The sequence below is a fragment of the Rhinolophus sinicus genome, chromosome 3, assembly GCF_057876585.1.
Source record: "Rhinolophus sinicus isolate RSI-liver-muscle chromosome 3, RSI-T2T, whole genome shotgun sequence".
Taxonomy (NCBI): domain Eukaryota; kingdom Metazoa; phylum Chordata; class Mammalia; order Chiroptera; family Rhinolophidae; genus Rhinolophus; species Rhinolophus sinicus.
Genome location: NC_142503.1, coordinates 35,074,032 through 35,093,587, shown reverse-complemented (window position 1 = coordinate 35,093,587; position 19,556 = coordinate 35,074,032). Strand labels below are relative to the sequence as shown.

The following is a 19,556-nucleotide window of genomic DNA, read 5'->3' as shown; positions in this document are numbered from 1 at the left end:
CTCTTCTGTCTGTCACTTTCACCTACTATTTTTAGTAGGAGTGTCACAGAACAATTTAACCATAAAATTTTCAAAAAAAGCTTTTTGAAAAACAATTCTATTTACCATAGTATAGAAAAGAATAAAATACTTAGGAATAAACTTAACCAAGGAGATGAAAGACTTGTACACTGAACACTACAAAGCATTGCTGAAAGAAGTTAAAGAAGATACCAATAAGTGGAAAGACACCCTTTATTTCATGGATTAGAAGACAATATTGTTGAGATGTCAATACTACCCAAGGAGAGTCCATATGATCCCTATCAAAATCTCAATAACGTTTTTCCAAAAATATAAAAATCTGTCTTAATAGTCATGTGGACTCTCAAGGGACCCCAAATAGCCAAACAATGATACAAACGTTGAAAGTCTCACACTTCCTGATTTTAAAATATACTATAAAGCTGTAGTAATCAAAACAGTATAGTATACTGGCATAAAGACAGAAATATAGACCTATGAAATAGGACTGAGAGTCTGTAAATAATCTCATATATCTTTGGTCAGCTGATTTTCAGTCAGGGTGCCAAGACCATTCAGTGGGGAAGAATTATCTTTCCACCAATAGTGCTGGAACAACTGGACACCCACATGGCAAAACGATGAAGTCAGACCCTTACCTTAACACACATACAAACAATAACTCAAAATGGATCAAAGATCTAAGCATAAGCCCTAAAACTATAAAACTCTTAGAAGAAAGCAGCTTCATGACACTGAAGTTGGCAATGATTTCTTGAATATGATGACAAAAGTATACACAACAAAAGAAAAAATAGACAAATTGAATTACATCAAAGTTAAAGCATTGTGCATCAAGACACTATCAACAGAGTGACAAGGCAACCAACAGAATGGGAGAAAATATATGCAAATCATACATCTGATAAGGAGTTAATATCCAGAATACATAAAGAATTCTTACAACTTACACCTGAACAACAACAACAGCAAAAACAAAAACAAAACCCAAACAACCCAATAAAAACATGAGCAAAGGAGGCGGCCAGTTAGCTCAGTTGGTTAGAGCGCAGTGCTCTTAACAGCAAGGTTGCCGGTTCAATCCCCACATGGGCCACTGTAAACTGCACCCTCCACAACTAGATTGAAATAACTACTTGATTTGGAGCTGATGGGTCATGGAAAAAAACACAAATAAACAAAAGTTTTTTTAAAAATGAGCAAAGGACTTAAATAGACATTTCTTCAAAGAAGATATACAAATGACCAAGAAGAACATGAGAAGATGCTCGACATCACTAATCATAGGAAAATGCAAATCAAAATCATGAACTATCACTTCATACCCATTAGTCTAGCTATTATTAAAACAAATACATGAAACAAAAACAAGAAATAACAAGTGTTGGTAAGGACATGGGGAAATTGGAACCCTTGTGTACTGTTGGTAGGAATATAAAATGGCACAGCCTCTATGGAAAACATATGACCCAGCAATTTCACTTCTAAGTGTATACCCAAAAAGAACTGAAAGCAGACTCTGAAAGAGATATTTGTGTACCCATGTTTGTGACAGCATTATTCACAATAGCCAAAAAATGGAAACAACCCAAGTGTCCATCAGTGGATGAATGGATAAATAAAACATAGCATATACATAGTACAATGGAATATTATTCAAACTTTAAAAAGAAGGAAATTCTGTCACATGCAGCAACATGGATGACATTCAGGACATTATGCTAAGTGAAATAAGCCAGTCACAAAAGCACAAATACTGTTAATTCCACTTATATATGAAGTACCTAGATTAGTCAAATTCACAAAGACAAAAAGTAGAATGCTGGTTTACAGGGGGTGAGGTAGAGTGAAGAATGGGGACTTTTTGTCTATTGGGTAGAGTTTGAACGATGAAATGAGTTCTGGAGATGGATTGTGACAATGATTGCACAACACTATGAGTGTACATTATGCCATTGAACTGTACACTTAAAAATGGTTTAAATGGAAAATTTTATGTTATGTATATTTACAATTATTCTAAAAATTAAAAAAAAAAAAAGTCTTCAAATAGCTAAAGGTTACCCTCATGACCCATGGTATTCTCCAGAATAAACACATCTGTTTCCTTCCACTAGTCATCATGTAACATGAAATCCATTCATGCCCCGTCCTGGTCACTTGCCTCTGAATGTTTTCTAAGCACCTATAGTCCATTCAATCTATGGGCCATTGACCTCAAACAGTTAAAAATGGAAAAGGCCTATTACTTCCTTCAGTCTAATTACTGACTATTATTAATGCAGCCAGAGTTCCTACTAGTTTATTGTCACACTGTTTATTCCTATAGCACTAACTGCCCAACTAAAGCCCTACTTTCTTTTCTAACATGTCACTGCTAAAACCTTTTGTTGGTTAGAACTCTTTCAGTTATTAAAAAGAAAAACACATAAAATCTGTGCGAACTGACTTAAGCAAAAAAGGAACTTATTGGCTTATATAAATGTGCCAGCGATGGTGCTGGCATAAGCTGTGGTTTTATTCGGGAGTTCAAATTATATCACCAGCCCTCAATTATTTCCTTCTCTTCTCCCAGCTCTGCTCTTCTCCTTGTGTTGTCTTTATTCTTAGGCTCTCCACCCGTAGCTCCCAGTTTCATGGATAGTGGAACAACGCAAGAGTATTGAAGTAGGAATATTTCTCTGTGAGTCCCCAAATGGTGTAGGGTGAGTGCTGGGATCGTGTCTTGTGAAACCGAAGAATGGAAACACAGACCCAGGAGAGGCAAAGCGTTTTAAAAAGAGGATAGTTTATTGAAAGCAAAGAGTCAAAGCTCCCGAGCAGGAGGGGGTCCTGGATAGGGGTGCCCAGCATGGGGCAAAAGCTCCTATTCTCATATCTTCTCTTGTCCGTTTGAAGAAAGGGACTGGCGCCTTCTAATGAAATTCATCTACCAGATTTTTTGTTGCTGTTGTTCTGCTTGCCCATCCTAAAGGAATTAGCAAAATAACCCACTCTTAGCTGTCAGATCTGCTCCGTTTGTCAGGCCAAAAGGAATTTTATGATTAACCTCAAGACATTGTTACATTTTGTCCTGGAGCGAAGGAATGATTTCAAAACCTGGAGTTTTAGGATATGGCTGTTTAGTCCACTAAGGACCTCCCTGTCTACCTAACGACCTGCTAACTAACCTGTCTCAGTTCTCCCTGTGAAGAGTATCCCTAACTGCCATTGGAGGATAGGGGCCAGGAGCGTTCTAGCTACTTCAGGCTGAGGAGGGGCATAGAGAGAGACCAGCAGCTAGGGCTTGTCCAGAGGTCTAGCTAAGGGTCCCTGGTAGATGAGCGAATCCAGGTAAGGATATCTGAGTCTCTGAGGCTGTGGCAGCCAGACAGTAAGTGGTTTGCAAGCCAAGCTGAGATAAATTATAGGCAGCAGCAGGAGGTAATTCCTACAACAATGAATAAAAGAAAAGTAAGAAAGGCTTCTTTAAGTCCTGTTAGGCTTGGAAGCCAAGAAGTAAGGAAGGATAAATCTAAGTCAAAGGATCCTGTCCGTTGTTTAATGGTGGAAACTATATTATGAATTTGATGAACTTTATTTTCGATGAGCTGAGAATTGTCAGAAAGATTGAAACAACATAGTCCCTTAAAATTCTCACATCCTTGATTGTGTTTGAGAAGGAGGTAATCTATGGCAGCTCTGTTCTCGAGAACTGCTTCTCTGACTTCTCCTACCTCTTGTCCCATGGCATGGATAGCCTGTGAGGTGGCGCTTAGGGCTTTTGCCATTGAGCAAGCTATGTGACTAATTTCTACATTTAAGGCAATGGATATAGCAGGAACTACAAAAAGAGACAAGAAACATGTTCAGCTGGGCTGAATAAATGTATATCGCTGTCACACCTGGAATCCAAAGTAAGCTCTCTGTGATGTCTGGTCTGATGAGGCTTTTGGGGTAAAAAGACAGTCTTCCCAAAGAGCAGGGTCTTATGGGACATAAGAATAGGCGATCTCTCCACAAAAGAGAAACCATCCAGACGGCAATTTGACATGTGCATTAGCATAACTCATAGAGGTGGTAGTGTTACATTTTAGGCTGTTACTGATTGAAAGATTAAAACACCAGTTGGGGCAACCTGTGAAAATAACACATTGATCAGTGTTACAGTTCTAACCTGGAGATAGAACACGCTCATGTCCTTTTCGGTGGTGATGGGTCCCCAATTGTAGATGTCAGAATAAGATATAGGCTTATTAATAAATCAAAAGATGGTGTGGTTTTTTATCTGATTCAAGGGGATGCAGACTCCTACTAGACAGGAGGTGAAAGTTTGCTCAACATAGGTTCCTCCTTTAAGACAAAAATCTGATACATTCATTATAGTTTGGCTAAATCCATACATTTTCATTTCTCTGAAATGATATGAGGCTCTCTGGAGTCCCTTTGTAAAACACCATTAAAAGGAGTAAAACTTGATAGGAAAACATTATGTATTAGATGTCAGAAATTGTCCAGAGGTCAATTAAAATATAGCCCAGGAAGATAACACAAAATATTCCTGTCCCTAGAACTGCCCAGTGTGAGTAATGACAGGAAGGAGAGGCCGAGTCTAGGACAATACGCGTAGGGATGCAGTAAACGTTTGAGATTGTTAATAATTGGTATTAGACCTTTTCGTGGCTCAGTTTTTAGAGGGTATTGTTTCTGGCAAGGAAATAGAATGGGGTCCTTAAGATGAATGTGGAACAGGGTGGCTATTAAGGCATGACCTGTCACCCCCTGTATGGCCCAAATATCGGGGTTGATGTTGGCTTCTGTCCCTGGGAGGCCCTAGCTAGGAATACTTCCAGGAGCTAGGAGAATAATAGTTCCCATCTCAGTCATAATGTCTCTTCCTAGTAGTGGGGTAGGACTTTCTGGCATTATTAGAAATGAATGGGAGAACAGTAGGTCACCCCATATGCAACCTAAGGGCTGAGAAAAAAATTTAGTAACCAGCTTGCCCGTTACTCCATGGATGGTAACACATTGATTGGAGAGGGCCCCCGGATTGGAGAGGAGGACAGAGAATGTAGCTTCTGTGTCTAGAAGGAAATCAATAGATTTTCCTTCCACTGCTAGGGTTACCTGGATCTCAGGAGTCCTGAAGGCTAGGTGGGACAGGGGAGCCACTGGTAGAAGCCCTGGGCCCCATGAGTCCCGAGTGGAAGTCTTATTAGACGAGGCTGGCTTCGGGGGTGGAGGCCTCCGGGGACAGTCTGACTTCCAGTGATCCCCTTCACAGATGGGACAGGGCCACAGAGGTCTTCGCCAGTGACCAGACAGTCCACATTGGTGGCAGTCGGATTTCCCCCGGGCACCCTGTAAGGCAGCCACTGGTACTTCTGCCTTCTTTCTTATTTTCCTCTCCTTATCTTGGGCTTCCTCCTGGTCCCGATTGTAAAAGTCAGAGTTGGCCACCTTGAGTAACTGGTCCAAGGTGCCTTCAGGACCAATAGCCAATTTTTGTAATTTCCTGCAGATATCTGGGGCAGCCTGGGTTATGAATTTGTCCTTTAAAAGAATTTCCCCTCCGGGGGAGTTTGGCCCTATAGGAGTGTCTTTGATTAGGGCTTCCCGGAGCCGTTCTAAAAAGGCTGAGGGATTTTTCTTCTGAATTTTGGCTAATAGTAGATAGCTTTGAATAATTGATGGGTTTAGCCCTAGTTCTCTTCAATCCTTCTAAAATGCATGCCAGAAAGTGTTTCCTTTGCCAAATTCCCATGGCTGTATTAGGCTCCCACTGTACTGCTTGTTGTCCTGTAGGGAAAGGCTCCTGAGCAGGGTCCTGTCCTGTTCTCATTATATATGAAGAACTGTTCATCTCTAAACTTTTTGGCAGCTTGCAAGGCGGCTTGTTTTTCAGAACTCATGAGAGTCTAGTTTAAAATTAACATGACATCTCTGCAAGAGAGGTCAAAAATCTGGGTCAGGTTCTGGAAGGCTTCTATATATTTATCAGGATCATCTAAAAACTTCCCTAGGTCTCCCTTTATTTGTCTAAGGTCCTGTAGGGGGAAAGGGACTTGAACTCTGGCAGGCCCAAATTTTCTTGGCATTTCTTATAAGGGAAGGAGATTTGCTCCTAGCTGAGGGCGCTTTTGTACACGAGGTCCTGGATAAGGAGGGCAATGGGAGGGAGCTGGGGCAAGCGCCAGCTCAGGAGGAAGGCTAGGGTATAGGGGTTTGGGATGGTCTTCTGACTGGGTGCCTCCTGTGGTGGCCTCCTTGGGGAAGCGTCCCATTGGAGGCTCTTTTGAAGGGGTGCCCTTAGAAGGCAACTTCTGTAGAGGAGGGAGACTAGAAATTACAGCCAAAAGAGCCAGATCAACTTTAGATTTTTTACAGAGGTTTGGGTTGTCCCTCAGGGTGAAAAAGGCCTGTACACATGGAATTTCTGACCATTTGCCTTCCCGTCTGCAAAATAGATCTAGCTGCACAATAGTATTGTAATTAATACTTCCCTCTGAAGGCCAAGTTTTCCCATCTTCCAACGTGTATTGGGACCAAACATCAGAACAAAAGAAAACCATGCATCAAAGTCTGAGGGGCAAATTTGTCCCAGTGTTTCAGGATGTGATTCAGGGGGGTGTAGGCTCATGAGGGCTGATTGCCCATCTGAAAAGCAGAAAGAGCAGAGAGGCGTCCCTTCGCAATTCATCTCCCACAACTTGGTCTAGGATGTCTGTTAGAAATGTGGGCCATCGACATCGCACGACCGATTCCGGGGCGAGTGAGGGAGACACGGAGTGCCAGGGATTGGTCGTGTTTACCTGGGCTACCTGGTCCTTGTCTCCGGTGGGTTCCTACCCAAATCTGTGGGTGTGTGTGCCCCCGCCTGAATGTTTGGTGCTGGCCCACAGGCCGATAAAGGCTGTGGCCGATAATGAGGTGCTTTAAGGTAGAGGGGTGTATGCATCTACTTTGGGCGTCACAAAAATTGCTGGCGCGATTAATATAATGGTGGCCTTCCACATAAAAATACTTGAGGAGGGAGTATATACTTAAAGTTTGTAAGGAAGGCACACGGTCCAGGCAAAAAGGGGAAGGAGGAGGTTTTGAATCCCAAGTAAGGGAGTAGAAAGAGGAATTGGAAACCCCAAAAGGCTTCAGACAGGGCCTCTTCCTTAAGAAAAAGTGAGTCTGGAATATGCTGCTTTTTTCTGAAAATTTTGCCAGTTGGCTGGCAAAAGCAAAGGTGAAAAAGGAAAGTGGCAAGATAATTGGGACCCCACGGGTGGAGTCCCCAGTGAACCAGAGCTGCTAAACAATTATCAAACACTCTACAACAGGTGGGAAAATCACAAAAACAACGGTGAAATTTGAGGTGCACACCAGGACACTTCCATTTGCCCTTTAAAACCTGAAGGAGATCCCAATAGGGGAATAGGAATGAGGATATTAAATGCCAGTAAATCTTATCCTGAGTGACAAGGGATGTCCTCTAAAGGAAGAGAGTCATGTTCTTTAAGATGTCTTGAGGTCAGCCGGGAGTGTTGAGGAAGTCTCACAGGGAAGAGACCTCAGACCAGCATCTCAAAGCTGAGGCGAGACAGTGACAAGATGAAAGAATAGCAGACACAAAGGAGTCATCCTGCTGGCACCCTTACGGGCAGTCGGGCTGGGAAGGGACCAGAGGGACCTTTGGGACCCACTGTAGATTAGCCATGACCAGGATCCCTCAGTTGTCTGCAAAGGCCCACAGTCCTGGTCACACGCTAGTATTCAGTCTTCTGGTGGAAAGGAGGAATAGGAGAAAGTAATAGGGAGGGGCAGGGAGCCTCCTCCTCACAAGAGAAGATGGTTGGACTGGGGACAACATTCCCCTGGCTCAACTCAAGGGGATTGATCCCAGCCCTTCCGTAAAGCCTTGCCTCCAAGGCTTAAGAGTGGCGGCCAGTGTTATTCGCATTTAAGTGGCCGACAGAGGCCCACTATTTGTGTGACAGGAGAAAGAGACAAAAATTATGAAGGCCCACAAGGTGGGCAAGTAGGAAAGCACAGATAATATTTACCTCTCCTTCAATCCTGCGACGAGCCCCCAAATGAAGTAGGAATGTTTCTTTGTGAGTCCCCAAATGATGTAGGGGACTTTTGAGTGAGTGAGTGCGGGCTGGGATCCTGTCTCCTGAGACTAAAGAATGGAAACACTGACCCTGGAGAGGCAATGAGCTTTAAAAAGAGGATAGTTTATTGAAAGCAAAGGGTCAGAGCTCCTGAGCGGGGAGGGGGTCCCGAATAGGGGTGCCCAGCAGGGGGCAAAAGCTCCTATTCTTATATCTTCTCTTGTCCATTTGAAGAAGGGAACTGTTCAAAGAAGACGGGAACTGGCGCCTTCTAATGAAATTCGTCTACCAGGTTTGTTCTGTTTGCCCATCCTAAAGGAATTAGCAAAACAGCCCATTCTTATCTATCAGATCCGCTCCATTTGTCAGGCCAAAAGGAATTTTATGATTAATCTCAAGGCCTTGTTACATTTTGTCCTGGAGCAAAGGAGTGATTTCAAAACCTAGAGTTTTAGGATATGGCTGTCTTTGTTTATTCCACCAGGGACCTCCCTGTCTACCTAACAACATGCTAGCTCCCCTGTCTCAGTACTACTCCCAGCAATCCCGGTCAAAGCATCATTGCCTTTCGTGGGTTCTTATTGGGGCACATCCCTGAACTAATCTCTGTGTGGCCAGGGTAATGCTTGTGTTAAAGGCGTAGTGCTGGATCACATCTTCTGCCCCTGAGCAGCGATATAGTCAACTCCGCTCGCTGAATCAGCCTAGGCGTTGAAGGTTAGAGGAGGTAATCCCTGGAAAATAGTCAGGTTAAGGTCACCAACCGGGTGAGGGGATGTTGAGCAACAAGAACGATAGGTTCAACAATCTTTCAGTTAGTTCAATTGGGTATATTATGGACTAAGTAAGCTGCACTACCCTATGTTTATCTCTAGCAAATACCATCTTGTTGGAATCCTTCTCACCGGTTATTTTGGCACCCTGATTCTATCAGGCAATGATGTCCTTTCTCTCAGTTGCATGGGCTCAACAGTGTGAGGAATGTGCCTTATAGATTTGATTGCACTCAGTAATGAACACATTATAAACATGTTCATATATGTTATATAACATGGAAGACATAAACAGGCTTTGAACACAGAGCTCCTCAGCCCACCACCAGGATCTTCCTTCCAAGGTGATACCACCAGCTCTGTCAGATGTGGTCATACAACCAGATACCAGGTCTATCTTTGTTCTCAAGTCTGGTCTCTGTTTCTTGTGCCAAAAAATATCATGCCTGAACAGTCTTAATAAAATGGCTAGACTCGTGCGAGGATTTCTAATAGACAACGTTGTATGCAACGTATGGATTCTTTATCTAGCCATCATTCAAGAAAGACCTTTTTAATCTACATGTCTCAGATTTCTAATGATCTCTGAACCCACAAGAAAAAAGAAACAGTAATAGTAGCAAAATATATACAGCGTTTACTACATGTCATGCCTTGTTCCAAAAGCACAGAGGATTAAATAGTAACTCATTTATTCCTTACAATAAACTTATGAGATAGATGGTTGTCATAATCATCAGAATCTAAGGAAAGACGACGAGGACACTAAGGTTCAGAGAGGATAATTGACCCAAGTTCACACAGCTGGTTAATACAAACCTGGATTTGAACCCAAGTGATGCAGCTCCAGAGTCCTTCCACTTACCACAGAAGTGGCATTTGACCTTGACACCCCTCACCCCCCACTTCCAGCTCCCGGGCAGATATACAGGAGAGTCCCCTTCAAAGACAACAACAACAACAATAACAACAGCAAACCGATCGTGGATAAATTAGAGAGCAACCATTCACTTTTACTGTCGTAAGTGAATAATGTTCCATAACTAGCTCCACCTGGCACAGGTTAACTGTTAAAAAATCATTACTGACTTCTCAGAAATACTGGGACAGAGAAACCAAACCAAAGTATTAGGACCACTGCCAACAAAAGATCAATTAGAACTCTAAAGTACCTCTGGCATGATGCTCACGTTAGTAGAAAAACTCAATTTAAAAAGCTTTACTTACACGTACATATTTTCCCTGAACAATGGCTGTGCATGGGAGAGATCCTATAGGTAGAGGGGCTCAGCACAGCGTCTCAGTAGGGGCCTGTCTCCCTGTGAGCAGAACTTGCCTTCCAGTCCTTCCACTGCTCCTTTAGGGTTATTTGACCCACACTTTCATTGTCACCTTTCGCCGTACTACTGATTCAATTGTGCACAAAGGTATAATACAGGTGGCTACCAAATTCAAAGGAGTTGCATACAGCTCTGTTCCTTCTGGAAACACCAAATCATGAAACCCCAGAGGTTCAAATGAAGGAGCTTTTTGTGAAGGAACTGCATGCAAAGATGATACAGAATTGAAAACAATGTAAGTTCCCAATGGGAACCCAAGGAAAGCTGGTTCTTGGGAAGAGGAACCTCCTGGTCGGAGAGAAGCAGCTACCACTAGACACTACACTAAGGGCAGAAAGGAAGAAATGTCCAATTTCTCTCTCTTCTCCCCACCAGTCTCCTGCCACTGCCTCATGGGCAAGCCAGAGCAGGAGGGGTCCTGGGTGATGCAATCAGCAAGGGTTGGCCCTCAGGGTACAAAGCAGGGCAGAAAAAGTATGGATAGGACATCCAGAGGACAGAAAGTAATACGGTGTACAATGTCTCTTTCAAAGTTAGATAAACTGAGTCATTGAAAGGAAAAGTGATGTGTTTCAGATATTAAAGGGAAACCTGGAATGAAGATGCAGGCCCCCCTGCCTTATCTGGTCTCACTGATTTCGAGAAGACTGAATGCCTAGGGGAAATCACAAAATCTCAGGAGACAGCTAATCCCTTACTCTTCTTCCCATGTTGTAATGATGACATTACAATATGGCCCAGACTAGTCCACCTTTCTTCAGAAGTGGTGAAAGTGCACGTGAAGAGGGTGATTCAGCCTTCTGCCTGGATTCAGCAGAGAGGTTTTCATGAATCACTTATGTGGGTGACGCTTTGGGTGTTATTCTTTCAGTTAATTCGCTCCACACGGTAAACATGTCTGTTTGATTCATGAAGGTGATTCATCTGAGGAAGTTGACCTGACCATGGTGTATCAGGCAGCATCTAACGGAGATGTCAATGCTCTGACTGCAGTGATTCGGGAAGACCCTTCCATCCTAGAATGCTGTGACAGTGAAGGTGAGCAATGGATGCATTTTGAATCCTGCAGAATATTCTGCTCTATCCTTTTAGAGGGATTCAGAAGTGAGCAATGTTAATAAACTTACATCTGATAGGCCACTTCGATACTGGATTGTTAAGAAGTAGCCTGCTGGGGGCTGTGTGCAGGCTATTTCTTTAAATGAGGGTCTTGGATACAAAGCTTCAGATGCATTTACATCATCTCTTATGATGAAGCCAGTTGGTTTGAGTTTGTATTCACCTTCTTTGTATGAATGACTAAAGTAATTAGGCCAAGAAAAGGGGTGTGGAAAGAAAAGTCAATGGACAATGAGACAGTGTGACTTTTGGTAATGATGGACATTGGGACAGTGTGATTGTTAAGGCAGAGAGCAAGGACTTCTGCTTCTGGGAAGATGCAGTAGATGTACTTTTTTCTCTAGTCTTTCTGCTAAATACAATGGAAGAAAACCTAGATATCATATGTAAAATAAACATAAGAATATTCTGGAAGGTGGAGTTAAAATAACAAACTGGCAAGCACTGTGGCACCAAAGGAATGACACAGTGGTGAGTTTCTTGGGTTTTCCTTTTGCCTTGTATTTCCCAGACTTAGAGCTAAAGAAGCCAGCAATCCAGAAATTCAACATGCACAGACCAAAAAACCCCCAACGGAAGCGTGCTCTCTCTAGCCAAAGAACCAGGACAGAAACAGCCTGACAAGACAGAGAAATTTCAGACAACAATGACTGTATTTCAGCCAAACACTACCAAAAAAAATTATGGGCCCAGCCCCACCCATTCCAGCAAAGACCAAGTGAGGGAGCCTGGACCTCCACCTCCGCTTGGTGGTAATGAGGTCCTCGTTCCCTACCTGTTGTGGTGTGAGAATTAGGACTTTCACCGTCACCCAGCAGTAATGAAGAGTGTTCTCCCTCAGATGTCAGTGAAGGCTAAGTGGGGAACCTGGACTTCTAATGGCACCACTCCTCGCTTCCCCTTTGGAGTGGTGTCAGAGGAGGCCAAATAAAATAGAGGGTTTAAGCAAGATTAGGCTACTCAGGACATAATATACCAAAGGTCCGAGTTTCAATAGAAAAATCACTTGTCGTGTACCATGGAAGACTTCAAATTGAATGAAAAATACAATCAGTAGATGTCAACACTGAGAAGACAGACATTAGAATTATCTGATAAAGATTTTCAAGTAGCCATAAAAAAAATGCTTCAATGAGCAATTGCAAACATGCTTGAAAACAATGAAAACACAGACTCAGCAAAGAAATAACAGATATAGAATAACCAAATGGAAAATTTTAGAACTGAAAAAATACAATAATCACAATTTAAAACTTCGTGGATAAGTTCAGCAGCAGAAATGAGCCAATCTGAACAACTGAAAGAAAATACACTTAAAAAGAAAAAAAAAAAGAAGAAGAAGAAGAAGAAGAAGAAGAAGAAGAAGAAGAAGAAGAAGAAGAAGAAGAAGAAGAAGAAGAAGAACAGAGCCTAGGAAACTATAGGACTATAAAAAGGATCTCTCATTGGTTTATCATCCCAGTATTTCTGTGAAGTGATTAATGGTTTTCAACCAGTTGACCTGTCCCAAAAGGAGCTGTGGATTCCCTTATCATGACAACAAAGTGTTTTGTAAAGTAGAATCGTTTCTCCCTAATGTATCCGTGGTAGTGTTTGTTCATTTGTTTGTTTTTAGAGCAGGCTTACTTATGCATCTGCCTTGGGGCTAGAAGTGGAAATGAGGAGAGAGAAAGGTTAAGCACCCCTCTTGTGATAAGTGTAAGAGCCGTCAGACTGATTGGGTTCAATCCTGACTTGTATTGACTATGATTGGAAAGGAAGATACAACATATCAGAAATCTGTGGAACACACCTACAGCAATGTTAAAAGAGAAATTTATAGCACAAAACACATTCATTAGAAAAGAGGAAAAGTATTCGTCAATAATCTAAGGTCTCACCTCAAATACCCAGAAAATGAAGAGTAAAATAAACCCAAAGTAAACAAAAGGAAAGAAATTAATAAAGAATAGAAACCAATGATGTTGAAAGCAGAAAAACAATAGAAAAATCAATGAAAAAAGGAACTGATTGTTTAAAAAGATCAATAAAATTGAGAAACTTCTAGCAATAGTACTGACAAAGGAAAAATGAAAGAAGATACCAATTACCACTATCAGGATTGAAACCAAAGCTATCACTACAGACACTGCAGATACCTCAAGGATAATAAGTAAATAAAACAAAAAACACTATACACACAAATTTGACTGTTTAGATGAAATGGATTAATTCCTCAAAAAAAGATAAACAACCACAATTCATCCAACAGAAAATAGATAATAGGTATAGCCCTATAACTATTAAGGAAATTAAACTCCTAATTTTAAATGTCTCAGACAAACAAATCTTCAGGCCTGGATGGTTTCACTAAAGACTTCTACAAATTTTTACATAATAATTAATTTTAATTCTAAATAATCTCTTGCAGAAAAGATAAAAGGAGGAAAGTTTTCTCAGCTATGTTTATGAAGCTGATATTACCCTGATATCAAAACCAGGTAAAGATGATATAAAAAATATATGCCTAAGCTTACAGACCAATACTCCTCATGAATATAGATTGAATATAGATGTAGATATCCTTGTCAAAATATTAGCAAATACAATTCAGTTTCATATACATATAAATTATACACAATGACCAAGTGGAATTTGTTCTAGGCATATGTCTGGTTCAATATTTGAAAATCAATCAATGTAAGCCATCATATTAACCAGCTAAAGGAAAAAGGTCACATGATGATATCAATTAATGCAGAGAAAGCATTTGACAAAATTCAACATACATTCATTAAACACTCTCAGAAAAATATGAATGGAGGGGAACTGCCTCCATTTGATAAAGAGTATCTACCAAGACCCCCTTTCACTTAATGGTGAAAGACTGAATGCTTTGCTCCTAAGATCGGGAACACAGCAAAGGTATCCACTCTCACTCATTCAGCGTAGTGTCAGAAGTACTAGCCTGTGCGTAAAGGCAAGAAATAGAAATAAGAAGCATACACATTGAAAAGGAAAAAAAATGCTGTTCCTTTTTTCATGGTTTGATTTTTGACGTAGAAAATCTTAAGGAATCTACCAAACACTCCTACTAAATGAGTTCAGCAAGGGCACAGGATATACATTCAATGCACAAAAACAAATTATATTTATATATGCTACATATGGACACCAAAATTAAAACCACAATACCGTTTATTTATTTTTTTCCCCAAACTGTAGTTTAAAATTGCTCAATTAAAAATACTTAGATATGAATATAACAAAATATGTGTGGGACTTGTATACCAAAAACTATAAAATGCCAATGAAATTAGAGAAGATCTAAATAAATGGGGAGACATATCATGTTCACAGATTGTAAGACTCAATATAATAAGCATGCAAAGCTCCCCAAATTCATATAGGTTTAATGCAATTTCTATCAAACCCCAGCAAGACATTTTTGTAGATAAAGAGACAAGATAATCTAAAATGCATATAGAAAGGCAAAGACACTAAAATAGTTAAAACAATTGTGAAAAAGAATGAAGTGAGAGGAATCAGTCTACCCAATTTCAAGACTTACATAGCTACAGAAATCAATGGTATTGCTGATGGCTAGACACAGATCAATGGAAAGGAACAGAACACAAAAAGAGACAAATGTGCTCAACCAATCTTTGACAAAGGTGCAAATGTAATTCAGTGGAAGAAGCCTCTTTAAAACATGGTGCTGGAGCAACTTGACACCTATAAGCAAAAGAGGAGGAGGGGTGGGTGGGGAGGAAGGGAGGAAGGAATGATGCCACCATTTAAGACACAGCACTTCGCTGCTGTTTTTCAGCCATTACAGATGCCTGAAAGAGTATTAGCAAATGAAAGATCTGGAGAAAATTTGGATTGCTGGTTACAGTCTTTCACTGAAAACAGCAGTCCTGGAATCTATCCATTCTCAGGGATCTCTAAGGATCATAGCTTGTAATTCACTCAGAGAAGAATCACAACCTCAACGTGAATGTCCAATCAAAAGACTTCTAAACAAGCCTCAGCTGGGCAGGGGAGTGTGTCTGTGTTTGGTTTCTTCACCAGAAGGTGTGTGAGGCACCTGGAGTCTGCCTCGCCAGTCTGGCTTGTTCCACTATCGACATGTATAATTTTATCAGTAATTTCATTCAGGAATAAAGCACGTGAAAAACTAAATTTGTTGACCTATATTGATTCCAAATACAGAGAAGTATTTCAGTACAGGTGGCCCCTTTTAGCAAGAATGTGTGCAGCCTAAGGCTACGCTACCAACACTGCCCAACACTTCCAGTGAAAGTGTACTGGACCTGTCTGCCTGGCTGGACTTGCTTTCCAAAGACTCTTCCAGATTCTGCATTGTTCAAGCCAAGTCCAGATAAACCTGTCTGCTACTTCCTAAATTATGCTGCTTCCCAAGGTATTCATAAGCAATTTTTATCATCTGTGCAATATGTTTTAATCAACCGATCCAATTACTATGAAATTACAGAAGATTAAATCAGGCCAGTAAAAGACATAGTTTATATAAATGTAGCAACAATCACCTTCATCTGTCTTACTTCAATCCCATACAGTTCAACACCTGGGTTTGTGTTGAGAGGAGTTCGTCTATTGGTTCATTTATTTATTATAATAAATGACCAGGCAAATAAAGTCTGCTCATAAGTTTTACCAGCCAAACATCTTTTTTAAAAGACTGTTGAAATGTCTCATTCCAGGATGTACACCCTTGATGCATGCGGTTTCTGGACGTCAGGTGGACACAGTAAAGCTGCTGTTGAAGATGGGGGCCAATATTAACACCCAGGACGCTTATGGCCGCACAAGTCTATGCCTGGCAACCTATCTGGTACTGACTGTATCTGTCACGGGCACGAAGGAGCGGGGTGGTCTAAATGCATCTTTATGGGCTCCTACCTGCAGAAGTATATGTTCTTGGATTATGCAGCTGTCCAGTGGAATTAGAACTTGAAGCTTTGCAGCAATCACCTATGATGTTTATATCACCACTTAGAGCTGGTTTCATGGATTTAAGTCATTTTGGACCTTCCTAACAATCCTCTAAGTTAGAGATGATATTGCCATTAGAGAAATAGTCTTTCCCATGTAACTGCATCAGCATGTCCCTTGGGGCATTTCTGGACACACGTGGTACTCCTTCTAAGAAGGCTCTCCATTAATACCCTGAGTAGGCGGTAGCACTCAAAACAGCAGGTAGCATCTGTGGGTAGGATTAGTTGACTGGAAGTTCAAGGGTGAGGACTGTGGAGAATGATGAGAACTGGGAAGAGTGGGGTAGGGAGTAAGGGAGAAATATCGGGCTCTTAAGGGGCAACACCAAGCATAGGACTCAACCCATAATCAGTGCTCAAGTTAAAAATTGTCAGTCCTTGTCACAAGAAATTTCAGTTCAGCATTTCCCAACATTAGAGCAAGCTTGGTAAGGCTTACTGCAAATCTTCAAGCCCCTCTCCTCTCCTCTCCAATCCTCCCTGAAACCCTTCTGGGAGACACCAGTCCATGTCAAATAAGTCCTCCTTACGGCCACATGACGGTCATCACTCTTCCCCTCCAGTGAGGCTCCTGGAAACCTTCACCTTGCTGCCAAAGCAACCCCTTGCCTCTGCTGTCGCTGCCCATTGATGGAGGTGGATTTGCCTGGGCCAGCCCTGTGGTGTTCTGAAGCTGTCCCCCTAAACTACAACATGTCCCCTCCCCAGCACCACACCTTCCTGCCAAGCTCGAGCATGGATTGCGATGAGGCATTGCCCGGTTCTTACAGAGATTGTCTTTAGAAACTACTTTTTTATTTTCTATTTGCATTTCCTCTTTCTCTAGGACTCAACACACAACCTGGGAAGAATTTTTCAAAGTATTGGAGTGCTTATTTCAAATGCAGGTTCTGGGAGTACACCCTAGACCTCCAGTGTCAGACACTGGAAGCAGGCTGGGGGGAGACGGGGTTCTGCATGTTAAACAAACCTCCTGGAAATTTTTATGCCTGCTCAAATTTGAAAACCACTAGTCCATGAATACTGGGTGAAGTTCAATATCTCAGAGAGACATAGGACTGCCCTCCCAGGCCCTCTTCCTTTTACCATAGGCCCTAATAACTACTCTTGTTATGGAGTAATTTTTTTTGGTGTCTTTGAGCTGAGGAAAAGAGAAAATTTGAATCAGGGCATGGAGGAAAAAAGTAGAGATGGTTTCTAAAGTTGACTGCTACTAGCATTTAGAATAGAGTGAAACCAAGCTGTACTTCTTTCCAAATTCTAAAATTCAAAATTTCTGTTTTCTTGGGTTAGACAGCTGCTTAAAGGACTGAGAAGAAGTACTCCTCTAGGTTGCCTTAACTAGTGACCTGAGAGAGGTGCCACCTTTGCAGATAACTCTAGGAACTAATTCTGAGGAGCTATGTGAGGGAAGTTTGCCTGCATGAAAGCATCACCCTCTTCATGATGCCGCCACCTCTGTGTGGCAACCCAAGGCAGGACCCCCCCCCCCCCTGCTTTCTGAGGCTCCATGAGAAGAGCACAGGGCGGGGGGGAGGAGGGTGTCCTGGGATTGCACTCTGAAGCCCATCACGCCCTTCTGGCAAAATTTGAATTCAAGTAAAAAAGAGAAACTTGGGAAAGGGGGCACTTAAAAATTAAGTCTCAGTCACAGCTCCGAACTCAGTATACAAACGTATTTAACCAGAGGTGCGCAACCTTAGACAAGGCCAGTGCCTCCTTCCTCATTTGTAAAATGCAGTAAAAATAATACCCTAAGTTTATTGCAATTGAAGGAGAAACACGTGCAGAATCACCCAGCATATAGTAGGAACAAAATATTTGTTGGTTCTGAATAGTGACCATGGGTTTCAGATGTATTCACTAGTTTTCTGAAGAAAAAAAGAAAATCGCATACACACATAGTTCCAGGAAATGTTGCAAAATGATAAAAATGTTCCAGACCCTCCCCCATCAGATTTGTTTTTCAAAACTATAACAATTTGGCAACTCTGAAATTTGTCCAGTATGCCTTTCTTTTGGGTCTCCTGGTCATATTTTTTCTTAATCATAGAACTTGATGACTTGGACATTAGCACTAAAACCAGACTTAATGTATTAGTAAACTATGACTCAGGGCTTAAAAATACTTGCTTCTACTTAAGATTTAGATATTGGTCAATTCTACAAAACCATAGTCAATATTATAACCTATGAATTTTGCTGTGCTTTTGTTGAAAGATTTTTTTTCCAGACTTGTCAGAAACAAAAGATTGTTTTCTTATCATCTTTCTTCTTCTCCATGCATTTAATAACATTTTGATTTTTATTGCTTCCCATATTGTGAAGTAATTGTCAGTCATCTTTCTCATCTTAGTAGGTAATCTTGAGGCTTAACTATACATGAATGGAGGAAGGTCAGAGAGAAAGATATCGTATTACTCTTCATCATAATAGTTTTATCTACGTATAAGTCTACTTATAATTAAGTAACCCAAGTGGTTGTGGATGAATGTAGGAGGCATTCTCCTTGGCAGGTGAGCCACACTTGGTTATCAGTAGGGTTGGGTCACTTACTTAAAGAACTATGGAACAGAACAGGAGACTAGCCTGCAATTATATCTGTTCTTTGAAATGAGAAAGACAGTGGGGAAATGATCCAGCTGTAAGGGCTAACCAAGGAGGGGACCAGGATGAGATGTGGCAGTATCAGTTTCAATCTGGAGAATTAGTAGGCAGCAGGGAGTTCATACAACATGTACTGGGGAATTCATAAGTGGGTGGAACACAGCAATGGGGAACCTTTAGAGAGTGCTGGTAATACCTCCATATTCAATATCAGAAAAATCAGTCAACAGCGTGGCAGGGTCCCAATCACTGTAGTAGGGCTCAGGTTAGGATTCTAGATGTTGGGAGGGGGACTGACTAGAATGAACAATGTATTGTACTTGTGGTTACTAGAAAAGGAACTTGAAAAGAAGACCAAAGCCTGTTTATCAGATAGAGATAAACTGAGGCACAGAGTGGAAGCTGGGGCTCAAGAATGATACAGGAGTCCACATTTTGGAATTAAACCACGGCATTCAGGGCAGACCATTGACAAGCATAATTTGGAGCTAAGCCCATAGAATGAGAGGCTAGAACTGATTAATCACCCCTATCTCATGCTCTAGGAACTGAGAATAAAACTGAAATACCAGTGAGTGGCCCTAGAAATGGGGAGTGAGAGGCAGA

The 19,556-nt window shown here is 41.5% G+C and overlaps 1 protein-coding gene across 2 annotated transcripts in view; it reads left to right on the top strand.

Annotated features, from left to right (window-relative positions):
* ANKRD55 (ankyrin repeat domain 55) overlaps positions 1–19,556 on the top strand; it is a 156,453-nt gene that overhangs the window by 84,991 nt on the left and 51,906 nt on the right. For both annotated transcript variants that reach the window (XM_019742963.3, XM_074328934.2), the window contains 2 exons: positions 11,140–11,262; positions 16,050–16,180. In XM_019742963.3, coding sequence (XP_019598522.2) covers positions 11,140–11,262; positions 16,050–16,180 — 254 coding nt within the window. The remainder of the gene's footprint in view (positions 1–11,139; positions 11,263–16,049; positions 16,181–19,556) is intronic.